The sequence below is a fragment of the Lycorma delicatula genome, chromosome 6, assembly GCF_047948215.1.
Source record: "Lycorma delicatula isolate Av1 chromosome 6, ASM4794821v1, whole genome shotgun sequence".
NCBI classification, from domain to species: Eukaryota; Metazoa; Arthropoda; class Insecta; order Hemiptera; family Fulgoridae; genus Lycorma; species Lycorma delicatula.
In genome coordinates, this window is record NC_134460.1 from 106,778,625 (window position 1) to 106,803,630 (window position 25,006).

A 25,006-nucleotide genomic window follows, 5' to 3' on the forward strand; every position below is an offset into this window, starting at 1 on the left:
TCCTGGTAGTTGACGAAGACCTTCACACAATTAGCTTCAGCGAAGCTTCATCGGCGGCAAAGCTTTATGAGGCTCTAATTAGACTTGATCGGCGTATGGTTAACAAAATAGAGAATAAAGATGAATCAGAATAAGTGAAGTCATATTAAGTTTGCGATGAGAAGAGGTGACTGTCCCCGGGTCCAATTACACGGAAATTTCTCTCCGCACTCTGACTGCGTACAGTACTTGGGCTCCACCTTGATCGTCGTTTAACGTGGAGAGAATAAGTTAAACACGAGATGTAAGAAGCTTAAATGGATGTTAGGCAGGAATTCACAAGCCGCTGTCCAACAAACTTTTAATAAACAAGGTGATTCCAAAAACCGATTTGGACATATGGAATAGACGTAATATACGACGAGCAAGATTAACGTTGAGAACGTTTTCAGAATAAGTTGGCGAGATCCACTGCAGAGGAACCGTTGTTCGCAAGAAACGAAGAAATTCTCAAAAGGTCAAACGGTTCGGTTCAAATTAAAAACGGCGGTTACATAATCATGTTTCTTTCACTTTCTAGCAATTAATCTCCAAGTCAACAAAGAGGATGTCCGACGAATTAAACGCCTTCATGTACTGGATTTGGAGGAATCTGCGTGAGTCTTAGTTTGTTCAATATCACATGTGATAGCAACTTTCTACGCCTTAATGAGGAGCCTACCCTCCTCTCCATTTATCTCCATGAGCTTGATGAGTTATATTTGTTTGCCTTTGTTTATTGTTTAATGACTTTTGCTTGTTTTTCATTAGATCTTTGTGAACTCTTGTATCTGTGTGGTCTAATTCAGTGCGAGGATATTTATAAATATGAACTTCCTATATGTTACTTACTTTACTCATGTACATTTTATTGAGGGTGTTCGTTGGAAACCTCTCACATCATGTGTTTTATAATACAATTTACTTGTAGTTCTGATTGTAAATAAACAAATTGAGAGGCAAAACAGGAGAAATTTTGAGAAAATTATCAAATTCTTTTAATAATACGGTCCACTAAATTCCTATCCATTTTTTTTTTTGTTGGAGAAATTTCCTACAGAAATTCGAAGTTTGTGCGTAGGAATCTGAATTGTAAATTTCGCAGCGTATGAAAAATGCCATGCCATGCGGAATTCGAAACCTCTGGATGAAAAGTCCAAGACGCTACCACTCGCCCCACGGAGACCGACAAAAAAATTTACGAAGGCCGACATTAAATTTACAATAAAAAGATTTGAAAAAACGTTTAAATTAATCATTGATTTATTTTAACGTAAAACAGCATAAGTAATTACAAAGCAGAATATCGAGGAAAAATTTATCCCAAATATCAATTTTTTAAACGATATCTGTATTATACAAACAAATTTATTTAAAGAATTAAAAAATAATAGAAAAAAATTATAGCTAATTGTATTAATAAAATATTCCTTTAGTGGCATGTAATTCACAATAAATCATCGATTTTTTAATTTTTAGTTTTTTTTATTACATAATAAAATTATTATTTAAATAAACGACAAAAAAAAACTAATGAGAGCATTCATTCTTAAGTCCTTAAATTTCCTAGCAAAATGTGCGGGTCTTATGTCTTTTCGGTTGTAAGATGACAAAATCAACAACGCAACTTCAGTTTTTTGATTTAAAAAAATTATTTCTTCCTAGGTACAGAGATCCCCTCATGTAATTTTAATTTCCTTCTAGAGGTAATGGAACGAATATATACACATCGGTAAGTTAAGCAATGTCAAAACCATTCTACACAAATAGGGGAAGTTTTAAAAAGTTATAATCTAAAGGTTTCATATTCTGATTAAAAACAATGCCAAATCACAGAATTCAAACCCGTCAATAATTTTAAAATGTAATATTTTATTTCGATTCATTAAACAACATATTTAATCCCCATAAAATACTACAATATTAAAGGCTATGCTAACTTAGTCACAAACGAAATAAATTAGGATTTTTAAATTATCTACTAGGTGATTAGATACTTCAACAATTGGTTAAATTAGATCAGACGGTACATTTGTTCCTTACGGAAATTGATTTTTTTTTAAATTCCTTAGCAACTGACAGTAGGATCTGAGTGGACCTCTCCCCCAATATCAACTTCTTAAATCAAGAGGTTCATAGAAACTGTGGTAAGTGAGTGAATGAGTGTACAGTATTTCATTTTACACAGCCGTATAGTGTTTACATACATATATATATATATATATATATAAATTTAAGGGAAAGGATATATTCTAAAAACTTCTGTTTAAAAAAGAACTACCTAATAAAAGGAACGAAATGTAACACAAGACGATGAACAGAGATGTAAAAAAGATGTCTGAAGAGGCTTTCAACATCTATATAGGTAGGCCTATATGTACTATAAGAGGTAGGGTGTTGTCGATACGATCCGGTGGTGGGGATGTAGCGAGGAAAGATAAGGAAAGGAGTACGCGAATAAGGTAATCCCCTTACGTCCATCCTCTTGCTACAATTGCATTGGAGATTCCCACGGGAGACTGTCTCCATCCCATAAGGACAACACTAACCTTATGTCTACCACTCCAAGCCTGCTACTAGGGACTCCTTCGCTCGCTTGTTCTCTCTTTCACTATCTCTGTCGTTCTCTTTCTCTCTGAAACCTTTACCGACATCTCATATCGCATCATATACCACTGAATGATGTTTGGTTTTATTTGTATTCAATTTGTTCTTACAAAGAAAAAGAAAGTCTCGATTACTTTATTTTCTTTCAACTCAGAACCGTAGCATCAAGACAATGTACTGCAAAAAAACTACTCAGCCTTCAAATAAAAAATATGCTATTTAAAATCGATAACTTTTATATACTAGGGAGTGTCTAATTTTTATAATCTAAGAATATATATATATATATATATATATATATAATATACTATGTGAGTTTATTTATTTATTTATATATATATATATATATATATAAGTCACAAACACAAACACATATTTCTATTTAAGTGAAATATAAACTGTTAAACATCATCGACAAAATGTTTTCTTTCAATTCTATTAGCAATTTATTGAAGAATATGTTTTTATCTATACTGAATTTTTTTTTTCATTATCCCTTAATCCCCGGGCCGGACATACAATAAAGTAAAGCTCAGCCCAGAAGAGCGTCCTTCAACTCTAAGAGGACAACCTCCCGGCAGTACATCCGGCATGACAGTTCAGCCCCCCCCCCCCCCGGTGGATCTTTTTTATCGCCTGCCTCTAATTTCCCAGAAGAGGTGTACCAGATCCGACTAAGTCGTTCCCGGGCCCCTCCCCGGAGATCGGGTCTCGGTTTATACTTTTTAATGCCTCACGCCTCTAACCACTGAGCATGGAAAACCGGGCTTGACCAAGTCGCTCCCGGCCTCCCAACCCAGCAGTCGGGTCTGGGTCTTTTATTTTGCCCCATCCCAGCCTAAGGACCCCGGAGTCCCCAGTCGATCATCGTAACTGACCCACCTTTCAATTCAATTCCAATTCATTGAAAAAATGTTACATAAATTTAAAGTAATTCATAATCCCTTTTGCAACTTTCATTTGTTATTTGTATATTACTATGGATTAGGAGGCCTGCTTTTTAAAACAATTAAACTATTAAGATTATATTGTGTACCAACCCGTTAGGAAAATTCCATCAGCCCACAGGCAATCCCTCTACCCTGACCACTCTATGAATGACTCTGCAGTTTCCGGTATCCTTAGCATGGACATAGCAGGGTTCAATCTACAACCATAGTAAATAGAACAGAGGAAGAAGGTTTCAAGAATAGAAAAAAAGAATGGGTGATGTTAAATTTGGTTTGCTTGGCATTTCTCCCACCACCCACTCCATTCGGTCGCCCTAAAGCATAAGACCGTCCAGGCCACAAACAGCTACCTTACCTAAAAAACGATTTAGCGAAAAGAATCTTAAATAGCTCTTAGAGCTTACCTAACAGCATGAGCGGAAAAAGCGTGGTGCCATACACCACTCGCTTACGTGTCCCACCGCTTACTTGTCATATATTACTAAATTGGGTAAGCGCACCCCGTCTACGTACTAAAATATATGACCAGTCAATAATTAAAATTGCATCGTCAAGACAGCAATTCGCGGCCACGCCTAGGTTTCCGAATACCAGCAAATACCTGTCAACTATATTATACCGCTTGGAGTTATTTTTTGGCCGAAGGCAAGTCATTCCTCGAGGATAGCTTCCTACAACAAGCAGTACGAGTGATATATCCCTTAAACTACTGATGCCGGTTGAACAAAGCAATGGCATCAAAAAACTTCCACGCGGTCCGACAATGCGGCTCACGCCACATTGACTTGCTAATTTTTTTCTTGACCTCAAGTTCTAGGGTGGCCTGACTTCTGACCCCCCCCCCCCCCAGAGCTGGGCAGTCGAACATCATGTGCTCGTTCGACTGGATCTTCCCATAGACGCACAGCTCATCAGGTGCCAGGCGGAACCGAAACAAATATTAATTCAAATTCACGTGGTTGGAGAGCACTTGGGCTCCCGTTGCCGTTAAAAATGAACTAGATGCGTACCATCCCCCAAGTCCTGTATAGATCTATACAGTATATCTATATAGTCGTGGCGTCCCATTGCTACTGCCATTTATCCATCGCGAGACTGTAAAGATTCCTCCGCAGGCATGAGATGGGCAACTGTTCGAAATTTAGAACCAGTGCATTGCGATCACTGTTCCGCTCCGGTACAGGCCCACCTCGAAACCGCATTTCAAATACCTCGGCCTCTCTACCTCTTCGCAATTCCCACATGGCCGTCCGAACTTTCATCACTAAATCGTAGGGAGAGCCTCGTAGTAGGTTGTTTTCAAAACATAAGTGCACACAATTAAGGGTCTGCGCTGGGCTTTCCTTAAATTTTGAATAAGTGCTTGATTTCTTTCCAACCTATGCGCCCAAACGGACGCAGCATAAGAAATCATACTTTCGAAGACAACTCGATATACCATGTACAAATGACGGCCCGACAGCCCGTAATTCTTTCGATGTGGATGATGGTAAAGCAAGATCTATCCTCGGACGTTGGAAAAGAAACATGAATGTATAAGCCCAAGAATATAGCGACATATAATGTTTTCGGAATTTGGCTCTACCGTTGTTTACAGGATTAATCTGTATTATTAACTAAATTAAATGCATTGCAATAATATTTAAAAGATTTTAATAATTATTGAGGATAATTTGTTACATAAGAATATTACTGCTGTCTTAATTTTATTACTTTTATTTTTACCTCTTTTGTCTACCTTATAGACTGATAAAAGTGGAGAAAATGAAAGTAGCAGAATATGGTGGCAATAATATGAAATATATTTTGGGGTTCCCAAAAATAAACAGTGCTATCAAATTAACCATTACAGCGACATATCTGTACCATTTGGCGCAGTAAAACAATCTATTCGTTAATTACAACTAGATTTGGGTCTGACATTTTCCAACTTTTAATAAACTCCAAAGGCGACTACAAAGTTTGCCACAACTTAACACCGGCTCACTTCTAAAAAAAAAAAAACAAATAACATCCCGAACCAGGCTAAGAATGCTTCTCATTCAAGAGAAGCATTTTTTTGCTTAAGGAGCAATTCTCCTCTTTAAGCAATAAATACTGAATAGATCAATAAGACAAGCCCATCAGAATATAAATATATTAGGCCATAGAAATTAAATCTTCATTTATAATGCACAGGGAATACATGTTTAACGAGCATTATTATTCTCAGAGAAAACAATTCCAATTAGTGCCGCTTTTATCTTAGATCTTTACATGCATTACACCCATACGAAAATGGAATAAGTAAGGTAAAGCAATACTTCTTCCAACTTCTTTAACTTCCAAACTTCTTCCAATCTGTCTTAAACAATTAATTACATACACTGATTGCACAGAAGAAAAAAAAAACAGAAAAAAACTTTTGGGTTCCTTAATGCAGTTAAAAAAGTGCGAAATTCATACTATAAAAACTTGGTGCAAAATTTCATTTCCGTTTTTCACGTTTAGCGGACGCCGTCTAATTTTAACGGTATGAAGTAGATTTTCTTTCTTTCAAAACCTGTAAGTTTAAAGTTACACAAAGATCAGCAACCTATAAAAGATCCCTCTACACAGCCGATCGAAGTTTTATTCTTGGAGCAAAACTCAACATCAGTGCTTCTTAAAAACACCTAAGTTTCAAATGAAATCGGAGAACGCAGAACGTACATTGAATATATTGGTGACCTTTAATACACATTCAAGATCACTAAAAAACAAAAGTTAAAAATAAGAAATGCGTGACGAGAATTCGAGAGCTTTTTATATTCTTTTATTCTGTAACTAAAGAAACTTTTAAACCCGATTCAATAATAAAATAAATTTGAACGACCTAAGTATGAAATAGAACTTAATAAATTATGCTTTTCCTAAATTATGTTACTGAAATCTAAAAAACGAAACAGCATATCTTATTATAAATACGACGAAACAAAAACTGAAAATTAACAAATTTTATTCAATTATTACGAACAAAAAATACAATTATTTATGAAATCATAAGTAAAGGTTTACCTGGCATTCCAGTTTCCAAAACTGTATATCTTGAATTAGTAGCAGTCTCGATGGGCAACATATCTCTAACCCAAGATATCTGAGGAGGTGGAGTACCAACAGCAGCACAAGTTAATACAGCATTGTGTCCTATTTCGACTACCTTAGTACTTGGAGCTTGCGTTATCTGAGGAAACCCTGATGGGAGTTTATCACCTGATAAGAAACAGAAAAAATGAATAATTATTTCATAATCTACCTCAACATAATATTATTTATTTCTTATAAAGACGAATTATAATAATTTAAACTAATAAATTTAGCATCGATACAAAAAACCACATGTATTTTACCTTATTTAAATAAATTATAAAATACTGGTTTTAAAAAAACTCGATATAATCAGACGTTTCAGATAAAAACAGTCAACATTTAAAATTAAAAGTACTGGTACTTTCGGGAATGTAGATCTATTGATTTAGTAATAATAAAGAACACAACTATAGTTTGTCCAGTTTTTGCAGATGACATAGCGTTAAGCAACACGCAAGCTGGAAAGATTACAGAAGCAAGAAGCTAAAGTAGGATTAGAAATATCTTTCGAAAAAACGCAATTCATGGCAAAGATCAGCGATACATTTCAGAATCTTAAAATAAATAACAACGCAGTATCTAAAGTAGATTGTTTTTAGAGTAGATATCGAACAACGTAGAAGAAATATAGCGATAAAATCCAGAGAATAGAAAATGAAAAGATCGGTTAAATTAAGAAAAAAAACGTACATAACAAAAAATTACTATCCCGAAACACAAAATTAAGACTCTATCAAACAGTGGTTAGACTAGAAACACTTAAACTAACTGGAACTGGAGATCTTAAAATCAGAAAAGATCGAAAGGAACATTTTGAGAAAAATATTAAAACCTAAATGTAACAATAATTTAAAATACAAATTAAGAACAAACAGTGAACTATAATTGAAAGTTGAAAAACAGATGTAATGAGAAAAAACTACAATTCTATCGACGCATAGAGAATTGATGATAACAGACTAAATAAGAAAATCGCTGAATCGATTTGAAAAATTTAATCCATATGGTTCCGGGAAGTAGGAAAAGATACGAAAAATGTTGAAATCAACAAAGACGCACTTTTTAAATTAGGAAATCAAAAACCCTGTGTCAGAGAAAAATCAACCAGGGAAAGAAAGTAGATACAATAGGAAAAGGGAACACACTCGAAGGACGAAAGAAATATGAACTCAAATAAAATTAAACACAGAAGCATAACCAAATTTAATTTATCGTACCCTCTAAAAGAGCTATTTAAAAAGAGAAAAATTTTAAATACTACATACAGATCGAACTGAGATCTCCTTTCTTTGTAATTTCGATTAAATATATTAAAAAACTCAGTAACAGAAAAAAGAAAAAAATTATATAGGAGTGATTTAATATTGTTAAACAAGACCAGTATAACGGACCAGGGTAACGGATTTCTTCCGATTAAGAAGAAAGAAAGAGAAAATAATAATGAAAAGAAGAATCCAGAAGGAACTAAAAGGAATTCTTTTCTTAGAATAACTAGTCCGTTTAACAATCTCTTTGTAATACAAACAATGGTACCTCAAAAAGCTGCTGTTCGACCAAAAGGGTTACCAGACCGGAATAAGAATTTATAGAAAAACCTAAGAGCAAGAAAGATGAAAATTATTACTCTTCACCAATTAAAGAGACGAGTCGGGTACTAGTGTTGCAGGCCAGGAGATGTAAATACTGCCAGAGACTAGCGGAGAAGATCAGTAGTTTGGCGAGACCGTGTTCGTCACCGTCTTGATAATAAACTATAACAGTGAGTAGTTTCGCAAGCCCGAGTTCGAGGCGGTTGCGGTGACGGCGATATCACTAAGCGTGTGGCAACAACGAGTGGAGAGTACGTCACGACCATTTCATTGTGGACAATGGGTAAATGTAAGAAGTTGTTCGGTGAGTTACTGGTAAACAATAGTGAAAGTGATAGTATTTTACTCTTTCATAAAGTGTAGAGTAGTCCTATTGTAAATCGTAAAAGTAATAATAGTTGCAGAAAGAATAACTGTATGAACTTTAGATATTTCTTGTGTTATCTAGTTAGTGCAATGTTAGTTTCTAGCAGTCATTATAACGCTTGTAGTAAATTGGATGTATTTTAGTTATATAATTTAACTGTTATTAAATAAATCTCCTTTTTCTCTGAATTACTATTCTGTATTTTATATCTATTTACTGCCATTATTATTATTATTATTTTATTATCATTGTTATTATTACTTTTATTATTTATTTTGTTTATATTTCTTTACAGTAATCAATTGTAGTTTTAAGAAATTTTTACGTTTGATAGTCTCTCAATATCCGGGTCGAACCGTCAACACGCAACAATATTAAAAAATAAAACCGATTGCAAAACTATTCTAAAAAGTAATCTTTTTTTTGCATGAATAAATAATAAATCCTTGCACGAGATTATTGTGGCAGATTTGGTAGAGAGAACAAAAACGTTTTTGTAAGGTGTACTTATTATTACATCATTTTAGTCTCTTTTCTTAACACTTTGGTCTGACTAACCTAGGCCATAGAGGAATGTAAACATGGATCAGCTATCAGCTGCTCCAAATGACGATGATGAGACATCGTCTTAAGGGAGTTGTTCGCTAACCTCTCGAAAACGGTGGGTCACTGGATTCCTCTAATAGAAACCCAAGAAAAATATCTTGTAGGAAATTGATTAGAGATAACATGCCACCAATAGTTGAGAATGAGATGGTATTTCGTTGTTTTTAATACATTCTTTAGTTTGAAATAGAAATGATAAATTCCATATAAAAGTTCCATTTTTAAAAAAATAAAATCTGTTTTATTTTAAATATTTTTAATTCTATTCTTAGTTAAAAATTTGAATAGGCGTACAAGAAAATGTTACCCGTAAAAAACCTTTGCAAAGAACATAAAACAAAACCTATATATATATAGAAAAGAAATGTAGGGACAATTGTAAAGGGGCTAGTAACATGAATGATCTAAGGTCAACCGTAATAAGGAAGTAAATATTATTTTTTATCACCTTTTATTTTTAAGATTTACAATTAATTTTCATGAATTTTCACCCGAAAATACTTTGGGAATCAAATTTCCACCCAATTATAATCATTATGTTATAAAATTAGACTTTTAAACAATGAGGAAAAAGCTGATAAACCATTTGTAGGATTTTTCCGTCACGCGGCTTATATCTGATACACGGCTTACACACACAACTTAATTTCAAATACGTCAGTACTACAATAGTGCTTCTTGTGGCGAAAGGAGGTACTATTGACGCAATATACCCACTTAGTCAATAGTTTAAAGCATCTTTTGGGGTTGGGGGTGCAATTTTTCAAAAAATGTTTTTCGAAAATATTATTTTTTAATAGTTAATAAATGTGTCTAAGAAAAATAAGACCATAATTAGGCGAAATCTCAAGATACTGAGGCTGACCTTGCTCTACAGCCTTACCTCCTTGCTTTTTTCAATTGAAAATTTAATGGGATCAATGCCCCATATATAGAAGTCAAGTTTTGTCAAAATCTGTCCAGTAGTTCTGGAGATATAAGCTGATTTAGAGTGCGACATCTCACACAAACGCGAATATCCGGAAAATTTTCATCTGGTTTTTTGAGTTCCTTAGGTGTCAAAACGTCAAGATCCAGTGAAAACGGCATATGCCCAAATTGCACCGATTACAATACTTTCCCTTCTACAGCTGTAGCTCTGCTATAGCGCTAGACGGGAAATTAAAAAGATTGAAAGAATATCGCGAAACGACAATCGTTATATAATTTTTCGTTTCAAAAATTTTTACACTAAATACAAAGTAAAAGAAAAAAATCTAAGTCTAAATCTATTTCACAAAGCTTAAGTTTTAAATACAAATATAAAAAAAACATAAATAGGTCAAATTACGACCTACTCCTTTTATTGCAGTAATTAAACACGTTTTTCAATATGTTTTATTAGGGAAACGAGATGTTATATGGAATATATAATACTCAATTTTATATTACACCGGTTTGTTATGAAATATGTAAATAAATCTGACATAAAGTAAATAATTTCACACAAAATATGTTAATAACGCGGTTTCGTTTTTGTGCAGTACAGGAATAGCCTTAATTACTAACAATAATAACACCATATGGGTTATTTGATAGTAAGGTTAGATGTATTCAACGTTATAAACACGCTAAATATGAATATTCCTCAGCGCCCAATGGAATAGGTCCATCAGTAATTAACATTTGCTGGACCAATGTAGACCTCAAATAGGTTGAATATTATGAGTGGTGGCTGCGGCAATGATGGAGGTCGCTTCAATGGTAGTGGGAGATCGGCGAGGCGGAGGAGGAACCGGGACACGGGTACCCTAACACAAACGATACTGTTTAATCATCGGGGCTAGTATTTGCTCGGGGGAATCAATCATAGCAATCCGTATACCTATCAGATATGATAGCTTCCATCCACCGTCGCACCCCTTCCTACTTTCTACCGTACCCCTACATCACCAAACACCAAAACTATATGCATCTGTCTACCTACGCATTATTACAACTTCACTTCAATGTGAGGTCAACAAGGCACCACTATCATATCCTAAAGTACAAACACTAATCTGAAAACACACACACACACACACACACACACACACACACACACACACACACACACACACTAATACATACAGAAAACAATGAAATAGTTAATGTTAGTATATCCTAGATATATTCCTATTCAACTCTTCCCAGATATTGTATAAACTTTATGGAGACAATTTTTTAACCCCACATTTTATGTAAATTTATCTTAGCGAATCGAACTGATTTCGATCCCCTTAGTCAATGTCAATGGTAAATGGAGTAAGCTGCTAAAAATATTTCACAACGGTACTAAGTACCATAGTTCGAGTATTTACAAGAGTCATGTATGCTGTATTATCGTAAGTTATCCGATAAAAATTTCTTAAATTATAATTTTTCTCTCCTACAAAAATATGTTTTATGACTTTTGCATTGCATCGTGTTTGTATCTTTGAATTTAAATTTATTCGTTTTTATCTGGTTCACTGTTTACACATACATTAAAGGAATATTATGTGAAATTTAAATTTATTCGTTTTTATCTGGTTCACTGTTTACACATACATTAAAGGAAACCATATTCATTTCAAATAAATAACAGGAAAACACATTTTAAACGCTAATATATAAATTGAACTTCATTTTAAGAAGCCTTTTAGATTTTTTTTTTTGTCTTCAGTCATTTGACTGGTTTGATGCAGCTCTCCAAGATTCCCTATCTAGTGCTAGTCATTTCATTTCAGTATACCCTCTACATCCTACATTCCTAACAATTTGTTTTACATATTCCAAACGTGGCCTGGCGACACAATTTTTCCCTTCTACCTGTCCTTCCAATATTAAAGCGACTATTCCAGAATGCCTTAGTATGTAGCCTATAAGTCTGTCTCTTCTTTTAACTATATTTTTCCAAATGCTTCTTTCTTCATCTATTTGCCGCAATACCTCTTCATTTGTCACGTTATCCACCCATCTGATTTTTAACATTCTCCTATAGCACCACATTTCAAAAGCTTCTAATCTTTTCTTCTCAGATACTCCGATTATCCAAGTTTCAAATCCATATAAAGCGACACTCCAAACACACAGTTTCAAAAATCTTTTCCTGACATTTAAATTAATTTTTGATGTAAACAAATTATATTTCTTACTGAAGGCTCGTTTAGCTTGTGCTATTCGGCATTTTATATCGCTCCAACTTCGTCCATCTTTAGTAATTCTACTTCCCTTGTTCTGTATTCTTCACATTTATCTGCCCCTGCTTTCTTTGGTATCATGACTATAACACATTTTTTGAAGTCTGATGGAAATTCCCCTTTTTCATAAATATTACACACCAGTTTGTATAATCAATCGCTTCCTCACCAGCACTGCGCAGTAATTCTACAGGTATTCCGTCTATTCCAGGAGCCTTTCTGCCATTTAAATCTTTTAATGCTCTCTTAAATTCAGATCTCAGTATTGTTTCTCCCATTTCATCCTCCTCAACTTCCACTTCTTCCTCTATAACACCATTTTCTAATTCATTTCCTCCATATAACTCTTCAATATATTCCACCCGTCTATCGACTTTACCTTTCGTATTATATATTGGTGTACCATCTTTGTTTAACACATTATTTAAGATTATTCCTTTTAGATTATAGAAGAGATAATCTTTGTATAAGTCGAATTTAAGTTATTGCAGAATACTAATAAAAATCTACCTGTCGCTTAAGTAAGACTATGCCAACAACAGTAAGTTCACCCTACTAACAAACTCATATTCGTATAATTTTTAATTTATTAGTTCATTTTATAGTACATATTTCATACTTATTTTCAATCCCCGTATTTGTTAATTTTAATTATATTTATTTTTAATACCAATGGTTTTCTATTAAATTTTTATTTTAATCATTCTCTCACTCTCTGTTTACGCGCGCGCGCGGACACACACACACACACACACCCATATATATATGAGAAAACGACTGAACCAGTCTGATTTAAAATAAAAAATCTGATGTTGACACCACATAACTTCCTTGTACGCCTATTAAATTACATAAACACATTTTTTCCTGTACTTCATTTATAAACTTATTTCATTTGAAAGTGAGATACAATCCTCCAATTCTTTAATAAAATGGACAGTTACACAATTGCTGAAACTAGAGAACGTGTACACAAATTAAGATCAGAAGAATTATATCAAACCAAAGAGTGATTAAATGATTGACAACAAAAAAACAAATAAACGAAATGATAATCAACTCCGACTTAGGGATAATATTGTCCGACAATATCAGAGGATTAATGAACTAAAAGATAAGAATTTTTTGCAATTTATTAAAGGTCGGGCGTGTATGTCTCCCTGTATATGTTGTTCTTGTGAGGATCTATTCTTAAGTTACTCTGTAGTTGACTTTAATGTATATAAAATTAAACAGAAAATCCAGAAAAATTAAATAAACTTTAACAAAAATTAAACTAGAAAATCCAAAAATGATATGATTATAAATTATAATTTTCAATTAATATTAAATAATCAGATGTTTCACCAAATTTATTACATATACACATATGTAACAATGCCTATTAAATTACATATACACATTTTTAAAAGTACATAAAATTTTATTTCACTAATAACTTCTGATATTTTTCACATTTATTTATTGTTATTATTGAATTATTATTTACTGTAAAGATTTTTTTACAATCGGAGGTTAATAAAAATTAATAAATAAATATATTTAAATTAAAAAAAAAACAAGTTAAAAAAAATATATGAATATGAAGTCGGATTCAAACCGATGTGCCTTCCCCTTGTACGATCAAATATTTCATTAATTAAAATTTTATTTGGCTATAACTCTAGAACTAATGAAAAAAAGTACCACTTATGATACATCGTTGAAAAACTCTCAATGACGGCTTATTACTGCAGTAAAGAAAAATTCCAAAATCCAAATGTTTTGGATTTTGGGCTTTATTGGACACTTTTGGTCCAGTCTATTGCAATCAAAAGGGGAAGTGCAGAACTAAATGTTACAACAGTCCTAAATCAAAAATTTCAACATCCTACTACTAAACGTTTTTGTGTTATGCGAGATATGTACATACGTACGTACAAACGTCCCGCCAAAACTAGTTAAAATAGATTCAGGGAGGGTCAAAATGGATATTTCCGTTGAAATCTGAAAACCTAACTTATTCGCGATCATAATACTTCCTTTACTTCGCACAAGGAAGTAAAAACACGATCATCGCTAACGTCATATAGACAATGTCTCGGTAAAGTAATCGTACCGATTTATAGTTTGCATATATATATATATAAACACACACACACACATATAAACGGATGAAATAGGGCGTGTACCAGTTGTAGTGGGAAGTTTAAATATTACAAACTAAGCTTACTTTTTACTTCAACTTTAAATCTCCTAAGCATATAGTACAATTTTTTTTTAATGCAATATTTTAAGTTTTGTTTTTATTATTACTACTGCTGTTAATGATAGTTAACAATTAAAAAGGGCAAATAGTTATATATTTTAATTTTCTGAAAACGCTTCTTGAGAATTTGTTTTTTCTTATTTTATTTCAAAAGTCATTTAGCGTAGTTTATTCCTTGTATATAAATTAATAATATTATAATTATTAAAATTAAATGCGAAATGGGCAAAGCAAGCAGGCATAGAAGGCCAAGCACTCAAGAGTTTTCTATTTTAAGTTGTACGTTGAAAATTAAAAAGAAAAAAATAATGAAGAGGAACCTAAATAATATTTAGCGAAAAAATAATCAGTGATAGCCATACTTTAGACATTATCAACAAAGATTACCGATTCAAAATGATCAAGTAAAGCACGGCAGTTTTTATTACCTCACCGAGATTCGAACCCGGAACCTCCAGATGAAAGGCCGAGACGCTACCACTCCGTCACAGAGATTGGCAAATTAGTTTTCTTTTCTTTTACATAATTCGTGTAAAAGAATTATGTAAAAGAAAAGAAAAACAACGCTATAATTTTTTAGTGCTATAATTCGTATTTTAGTAGAAACAAGGATATTTTTAAGACCAGCATAAAACAGATTCCTTTTTTTAAATTAAATTTCTTAATTTTATATTATGAATTATAAGATGAAATTTGCAGTAGGTTTTCAACACGGCTTACATGCTGCTAATTTTACCTAAGTATCAATATATAAAAATACAATAGAATAACGGTTAATAATAACAAATCGGCTCTTAAGAAAATAAAATAAGTTAATTACCTATCGTAAATTTTAATTGCTAACTGACTAGTAAATAAGTCGCCTTTTAGATGTTTCAAATAAGTAGCTTATTAAAAAAAACAATACACGTTACAATGTATGTATAATACGTGTACTAAAAATAATGGAAAAAATGATTTTAAGTACCTTTCAGAAATAATTATCTTTATACTTAAGAAAAGAAAAAAACGTTTACCTTTAAAACACACCGACGAAGTTAAAAAATTACTTCAATTACGTATTGGACAGAAAACATCTATATCTGATTAAGGTAAAAAAAAAAAAAGTTTTATATATTTATTTGGAAAATATAAAACAACACTGCTCGGTGTATCATAAAAAAATACGCACACAAACACACATATAATCGAAGATAAATGACTGACTCAAAAAAGAAAAAGTAACGAAAGCGAAAACGAAACAGAGACAAACAAATATGACACGACCCAAAAGAAACATGACGTTATCAACAGATGAAGAAATAACAGGAAACAAAAAGTAAACAGGAGATAAAAGTATGAAAGTGTACTGCCACACAAAAGTGTACTGAATTTTCGTAGACGCATTTTTTAAAATTCATATAGATCTATGAGAAAAAACTTGGTAATAATATAATACAATCTTGCTATAAAATATTTTTATTTTTTTATTACATTTTTTTTTTTTAATATAGAATACAAGCATACTGTGTTAAAAACTAATAAAGTATTCGCTTAATTAAAGGCATGACACATAACTACTTCTGTATTTTCAAAAAGATATAAAATTGACAAATAATCGTAAGGGACTCAATTTATTTTTATATACAAATCTAATTATATTAATCTTAATTTAAAATTAAGGGACTACTGAGGCGATCAGCTGTTTAAATTACAAACTGAAAGGTAAAAGCAAACGTGAAAATTAAAAAAACTTATTTAACAGTTAATTTTTTTAAATAAAAATAGATTTTCTGGAAATATTGACGATCTAAAGAGAAATCCGTTTAAAGGTAAACAATTTTGTAAGTAGGAAAGACGTAATTTTCCATATCTATATAATGTACGAGTAGATATAACAAAATTTATCCTTGTAAATTGCTAAGATCAATTTATTTTTACATTATCTTTGCGTTTAATAGGAAACTAAAGCAAAACCTGTTGTTCCAATTTTTATTCATTACCACGTTACCACGTTATTTAACGTTACGTTAAATTCTGAAAGGAAAAATAATTTTAAAATAAGATTTAATATTAATAATAACGTAAAGAAAAGTGATAACAAAGTTGTAATACTTTCCTGGCATTGGCTATTTATTCTTATATAGTGGAAAAATAATGATTAAAAAAGTCTCCTAAGATTTATTTTTTGGAGTGGGCGTAATTTAAGATAGTTGTATTATAAAATTATCATTATATGTTTAAATAAACCAAAAAAATTCAAAAAAAATCTGTTATTTATTTTTTCTACTCCCCCACCTTCAAATCATCTTCCAAGAAAGTTTCTGATTTTTCTAAGTTTACTATGTTAGATGAAAGAAACTAAAAAAAAAACTCAATTGAAAAATGTACAAGCAATAAAAAGTTACGTAAGATATCTTTCTTGTGGATGGGAGGAGTGAATTATGATGAAATTTTATTGTAATATATTAAAAATTTAAACGAATCAAAAATGTTTTAAGAAGTTAAAAAAAATTTATATTTTTAAACTCTGATCGGCTCCCCACTTTCAAACTATTTTTTGGGGTCACTTGCACTACTGCTATGCCTAGGTAGAAAAAAAAGATTCGGTTTAAAAAAATATGCAATAAATAAAAAGATAACTTCTTTCGATTTTTGGGGAAGGGGTAGAATTTAAGGGGAAATATTTTTTTTTAAAAATGATAAAATAAGCATGCAGGCATGTACTAGGCTTAATATAAAGTGGGGTTATGTTATAAAAATTTTGAGAAAATTTACCTCAAAAACTGTCTACCCCCACTCCATTGATATACGGACCCCATAATTTTACCACAAATTGGCCTATATACATGAGCCTCGAGGCAAAATTTCATCAAAATCGATTCATCCAGTCAAAAATTATTAAACATGCTAACACAGGTACATACGAACATTTCTCATACTTTTGTTTTGTTTTTAGGGGTGTCATGAAATGTCGAAAAATGCAAAAAACCAGACACCATTTTTTAATTGATTTTTCATACTTTTCTTCTTGCAGCGTAGCTCTACAGTTAAGATGGCAAGGCAATAATAGAAATACAATTTGTAATAAGCATTTTATATTTAACTACTTTTCCTTTCAAATATAACACATAACTGGAAGAAAGATATTAAATTACATTTGTTTGATATTATAATGAATAACCGAACTAGTCTGAGGTCAATAAGACATAGAACAATGCCATGAATTGAGTCATAATGAACAAAATACATCTAAAAGATTAGTATCTACATTTACATAAATAGTGAAATTTTTTCGAAAGAAATAAACATGGAAAAACGTATAACTAAATACCTTAATAAAAAAATCATGTTGCAATAAAACGAAATAATATAAGTACATAAAAATTCAAATTAAGGAATTCCATAAATGCTAACGTAATAACAAAATTAAAGTTTTTCTTTTACAGGATATAAAAAAAAATAATTAACTTGTTTTTGCTTTTTTATTATTTAATTAAGGATGTAATATAAACACGAAAGAAAATTTACGCAGTAAAAAATATAAGTTAATAAAAAACGAGTAATTTTTTTTCTCGTACAAATCTTTAGTATTAATGCAAAACATTATATTAAAACAGTAAGGAATTAAGGAAACAAAGATATATTTTGAGTATTTTAGGAGGAACAATTTGTGGTTTATTACAGACATATTTTTTTATATATCTTTTAAACATAAATTATTAAAAGCAAGATCGTACAATTTTGTACAGAAAAGGAAGGAGCCGAAGAAACAATAAATCTAGGCACGGCTTAGACCGTTGGTGTTACTGTACAGGTTAGGATGGTTATTGAGGAAGGGGTTTGGAGCCCATCTAGGGGTTTATTAATATTTACCGTAGGAAGAGGGGGTGGTGACGAAGGGAGCATTAAAGCCGCCCCAGGATGTCTTCTGATGACTTTTTGGGGATTACCTTGATAAAGATCGTTTATCACTGTGCATTTACTAGACACCCGACCTAACTCCTCCGCGTCCCAACGAAATATTACTACTACTATTACTACGTATTCTGTACGACACCCGTCCTGCCGACATTCTAGGCTTATTTCATTACTCATATTCATGCAACTTAATTAAATTCTAAATGTTTATTAACTTGCCAGTCCGTCTCTATCCCTTCGTCATTCCCCGTTCTACTACCACCACCAACACCACTTTTCTGCGTGTGCACGTACGCGTGTGTGCATGTATTTATGTACGTATATAGTAGTACGTGATCGTCATTACATCTCTTTCTCTCAACAACCCCTGTTACACGTTCTACAGCTACTGTCCCAGTTCATAACATCAAAACCCCTCTCCCATTATTTTCTCTTACTCTCGGTGTATTTACCTCAACCTCATTGAAATATCACTCCTACCTACGACCCACACAGTCACACACGCATACACACACAGTTTAGTCAGTCACTCACCGCTGAACTAAATATAGTATCGATCAAATGGCGGCTACATAAAACCACAGCTACCAAAACTTTTGTGTGTGTATATTTTGAGTATATTTGTGTGTGTATGTACACAATCGTGCGAGTGTGGGTTAAACACACGAACGCATGAACGTAATGATGGAATGAGTGAAAGAGAGCGAATTCAGCTTACCTATACACACTGACAGTAGAAATCAATGAAAATATTAAAACTTGGTGAGATTTATACCATCATATTCTGAACTACTGTAACATTTTGTACAGAAAATATCTTTTTATTAAGCAAGACAGGGATAGTTGAATTTAAGAGATTTTTTTTCTATGAAAGATAAAAAATAGAACGTTACCATCACCAACAATGATCATAACAAAATTGTTAAAATTTAATAATTAAAAATTTATAATTAACAGACCATCATAATACATACATATATATATATATATAAAATAGTTATATTTATCTAACTGAAAAATATTATAGGTGTTAGCTTTAAATGCGTTTTATTTAAGGTGTGAATATATTTTTAAAAAATGTTGCTCTTCCTAAAAGAAGAAGGAAGGAGGAACCTGCGTCTTTATAGAAAGTAAAAAAAAAGAATGTAGAAAAATCCCTAATGAGACTGTAATCGAACCGAGTAAATTTATTAATTTTTATTTTACCATAAGTTTTCAGATTAACTTTCTTGAATAGTCACAGGAAACCTACCTTAAATTAAAAAATTCTTCATTTTAAAACATGACACAAATACAGATTGAATATAATCTCAAGTCCCTTACTTAACCGGCAAACAGTCGGATATATTTGCTGATTAATACACTACATGTTAGCTACTATCAGAATCGTTTAAAGATTTTTTACATTATCTTTTTAAACGTTAGTATTTAGGCAGTAATTCCGACAATAGAATTCCAGTTATACTGTACTATAACTAGGTATTTCAAGAAATATTCCACATTCTATTACTAACATTGACAAATGTCATTAAATGAAAAATGTCTTTGTCTCACGTTTATTGTTAGCTCACAAAACGAAAACTGATGCCGCAAATTTATCACTAACATTGAAAAATGTCATTAATTGTAACCCAATAACGCTTCACATCAATAACACTGAGATCCAAATTCTAATATAAACATTAAAAAAAAGTAATACAGCCGACAAGAAAGAATCGCAATGAAAATTAAAATAAAAAATAAATTTCATTATTTTTTAACCGACTTCAAAAGAGGAGGTTACGTATTCGACCCGTATATTTTTTTTTAATGTTTGTTCGCGCATAGCGTTTTTCCTATTAATGCGATTGAAATAAATCTTACTCCAATCGATGCAGCTCCTTTTCGCGGTGGTACCATGATCAAAAAAGTTTTTCATGATGTACGGTATATCAGACACAGATTACGAAATCGAGTACATTATGCAATGGGCCAAGAAATAGACCAAAAATAAATAAAAATAAAACTCTTATTACTCTTTTTATTCCTTTTATCCATTTTTTATCTTTTTTTTAGTTTTTTTTGTGTTTTTGAAGTTTGGGGTAACATCATCTATTTTCTTAGGGAGGAATTCCTTTTATTAATGGTTGTGTTTTATTTTTTAATTCATTTTATTTTGTTAACTTGGTTCCTTTCCTTTTTTTATAGTTATTGATGTCTACCGGAATAACATTTTATTAACAATTGCGTTATAAATATAAAATCTATTTGTTTTTTATGTCATATCAGTGATACTACGATTATATTCATCAACTAATTTAATAGTTGGGAATAACTATAGTATTTTCTTACAGTATTTCCATCTGAAAACTCGTCTGTTAAAGATACCCTCTTTCTTTGGCAAAGCATTTCCAATCGGCTAGTAGTAACTTCGCCAAAACTCAAGTTATTTAATAAATCAATGAACTCCACTGATTTATTAACTCAATGGAGTTAATAAATCAATGTCATTTCTTTGTTAGCTTACAAAATGAAAAGTGATGCTACAAATTTATCTCTGATTCACACCAAGGAGGATGAAAAAACACCAATGGCCTTTGACTGGAGGCAGCTGCATTATTAAGGAGCACATTAACCCCGCCGAATAACTTACAGTTTTAATCAGGAAATTATGAAATAATTATTTAAAAAAATAAATAAATAAGTGGAACCGACATCAAAGTGCGCTAAAAATAAAGAAATAATTTCATCCAGATACTTTATTAATTCCTTAAACTTAATGAATCGGCGATTCATAATATATGATGATACTTGTGTGGTACTTGAATTGATCTATAGATGGAGTATATAATAAAAGGTTGTAATAATTGCAAACGGAAAAGCGATCAAAGGAAATAAATATGAATTCCACTGATGTAATATCGGTACAGTTACATGAAGTATAATAAAACAAATTTATATTATATGTAAAAACTAACTTTGCAGAAGCAGGTGCCGATACAAAAAAGTGTCAAAAAAATTAATTAAGTATTTGAACGAAATTATTTCTTAGTTTTTAGCGAATTTTGATGGCGGTTCTTTTTTTAAATAATTATTTTATATTTCTACTATTAAATCTAGGAACTTATAAAAATGAAAAGTCAAGAAGTCGAAATTTATATAACTGATAAGTAGTTTTTAGCACGGTTTTCTAAATCTGGTTTCCCTTTTTTTTAAACTTTATAAAACATTTTTTCATTTAAGATACGAATTTACTTACCAAAACATGTTGCTCCTGCAAAAAAAAATTGTTCATGAAAGACGCAGAGCCAAGCTGCGTCTCTTTTAAAAATAAAAAAAAAAAAATAATACAAAGACACCAAACAACGAGGCTGAAACCGAACATGAATGAATTTATTTTTTTTTACCCCTAAGTTTTTAAATTAATTTTCTTTAATATTTGCGCGAAAAAACATACCTTCAAAAAAAATCATAATTTTCTGTTTAAAATTGTTCATCTTGAGCTCAATTGAAAAATTAGAACATGAAAATTTTTATAAAATAAAAATATATTTATTGAAATTGATCCATTTATTAAAGAGAAAGACTTGCAGAACATCCCTTTTTTCGAAGACAATTACGTATAACCTTTACGTTACAAAAAATTCCATCTCACTAAAACTGTAATGATTGTAAATAAAAAATTCGGGAAATACCCATTAGTAATTTCAAAAATCTATTTACATAAATTTAAAACAGTGCAAAGCTTACAAACACTGCAACACAGCGCAACTTGATTCTTTAAAATAATTAGATTTTTGATGAAATTTAATTTTTTTTCGCTAAAAATCATTTATTATATCAACTTCGGTAAAAATAAACGAGATGAAAGATAAATTTCTATGATATTTTGATTTATAGAAATTTATTATATACTTTTTTGGATAAATAGTTTCTATTTTTAATTTGTATTTTCAAGTTATAATGTATTAATAAAGTAGTTAGGGCTTGTATTGTTTATTTTAAATAGATTGCTAAAACAATGGAAATTTGTTACATTTATGGTTATAAAAGTTTTGTTAATGGATCGTTTAATTTAAAAAGTTTATTACAGTAAGGTTAAATAATTTATTTTACATTTAATTCAAATTTTAAACGGGGTAATAGAAGGGAAAACAAACTAGCTTAAATCGATTGTAAAAGCTTCTACTTTTAAATGTTAGGCATAACAGTTGCTATCTTTTTTCATAAAATTACTACTTTATTATATTATTCTTTAATTATTTTTAGAGATAATAAATACAATTCCGTAAGGATTTAAAAAAATTGGTTTAATATTATTCTTAGAGAAATACTAAATTTTTTACACTTAATTTTTACTAATATAAAAGTCAATTTTTCTCAACATCAATTACCACCATTAAATAAGTATATTTTTTAATTCTGTTCCGGATATAATGATACATAAGTCCATTTTAATAATTCAAATATATGAAATAATATTAAAGTAGAAACGTGAAGATAAGTATATAAAATAAATCGTAATTTAGAATCCTTTAATGAAGATTATTTGAATAAATATTTATGAACAAGTTAGATGAATACGAAAAATTCAGTGATTTTTATTATTATTTAAAAGGATTCCTCGACTAATTAATATTGTTTATTTAAAAGAAAACCTTTTAATTTTATTTTAAATAAATAAAATGGGAAGATTTTTAAATGGTTCGATAATTTATTAAAAATAGTACAGGATACAAAATATCGTCCATTCTTGTAAGCCTAAATATTAAAATGAAAATTACAGTTTTGTTGTCTGCTGTAATAGAATGAGGATTGCTATTTTTTGAAGAATAAGCGAGTAAAGAAAAAGCCTCCAATGAATTCGATAACTTTCCCGGCTACGCCGGTCAACGAGCGTTTATTTTTAAATTACGAAAACCCGTTTTTTCAGTTTGGGGCTCTCAAAGTCAAGGGTAAGCATTCGGATAAAAATAATTTTTAAGAAAATAACCCCTAATTCGTAACAATGAATTAAAAATATAACTTTTTAAAATTATATAAAAAATACAAAGTTACAGCCATATAAATCTTATATATATATATATATATATATATATATATATATATAAATGAATGCTTGTTTGTCTCGTATGCGTTTCTATACCACTCATCTGATTGCGATGAATCTTTGGTCAGTTGTGCGCACGCCTGCGAAGGTTCTGAATCAATTTGGACCCGCTAGGTGGCGCTGGGGTCGAGATATTTCGGAAAATTGTATTTATGGTCCGATTGGGCTCATATTCAGAATATGTGTTACTTACATAGAAAGAAGTACCTTTGAAAAAAATGGACTCGCTAGACGGGGCTGGGGTTGAAATAATTGGAAAAATTGCATTTACGGTCCGATTTGGCTCATATTCAGAATATATATTAGTTACGTGAAAAGAAATATTTTTGCAAAAAATGGAAAAAGGGAAATAAAGTGAAAGGGAAAAAGAGAAGAAGGGAAAAAGGAAAGGCTAAATTTTGTGAAATTCCGTAAAGTTCAGTTTTTTAATGTTTTATCAAACTTTCATTTGTGTTCATTTAATCTAAATATATACTCAAATCTAGCAATGGCGAAGCATTGCCGGGTCAGCTAGTTCTATATAAACAAAGTTGTGATTTTCTAAGAAAGTGGTGAAAATTTACGCCTACTTTTTTTCTCAAGGAATAGTAGAGTACAATATGTGAATTAAACGTTTGCCCCACGACTACTGCTGTACTAGCATCGTATTGTATTAGGCTGTTTGTGTTTGTATTTTATATACAAATGTGTCAGGTTATTAGTAATCGGATGATATTATCTGGTTAGATAGTACAACAAACTCCCTCACCCGACCGGCCAAAGCCAGCCGACTGTTCGGTTGACAAAGGCAGGGCAAACCTTCAACTCAGTGTAAAGATTATCAATCAATTAAGATTTTTACATTTTAAATGCAATTGGTAGCTTGCAAGATGGATTTAAATTTAAAATCCTTTTTTTTAATTAAAAATATTTTTTTTATTTCCACAGACCATTGAAGTGGGACGGACAATAAAGTTTTAAAATTGTTTGAAGGTCTGTTGATGCAAAAAATAAAAAATATAAAAAAACCCATTAACTAACTCCTTTTCTGAAGTAAGATATAGCTAAAAAAAGAAAAATGTCATTTTTTGGGAGGTGAATATTAAATACAATTTTTTGTTAATTTGTGATCTTGATAAAAAAAAATTCAACTTTTGTAAGAAAATGTTTTTCCTAAAGTGGCCCAATAAAGATATGAAATTTTATTTCTGCCAAAATAGCCCATTCCCTTTTAAAAATTTTCCAAAAAGTTAATATATAAATTCTTTCCTCGAAGGATGTTCTTCAAACTTTCTAGCAAGTTTGAAGAAAATCGTTCGACAGGGTCTAGAATTATAAAATCAAA

General features: G+C 31.2%; 1 protein-coding gene across 6 annotated transcripts in view; it reads right to left on the minus strand.

Annotated features, from left to right (window-relative positions):
- Lar (tyrosine-protein phosphatase Lar) overlaps positions 1-25,006 on the minus strand; it is a 1,154,003-nt gene that overhangs the window by 201,359 nt on the left and 927,638 nt on the right. For all 6 annotated transcript variants that reach the window (XM_075368293.1, XM_075368291.1, XM_075368292.1 and 3 more), the window contains one exon: positions 6,612-6,806. In XM_075368293.1, coding sequence (XP_075224408.1) covers positions 6,612-6,806 — 195 coding nt within the window. The remainder of the gene's footprint in view (positions 1-6,611; positions 6,807-25,006) is intronic.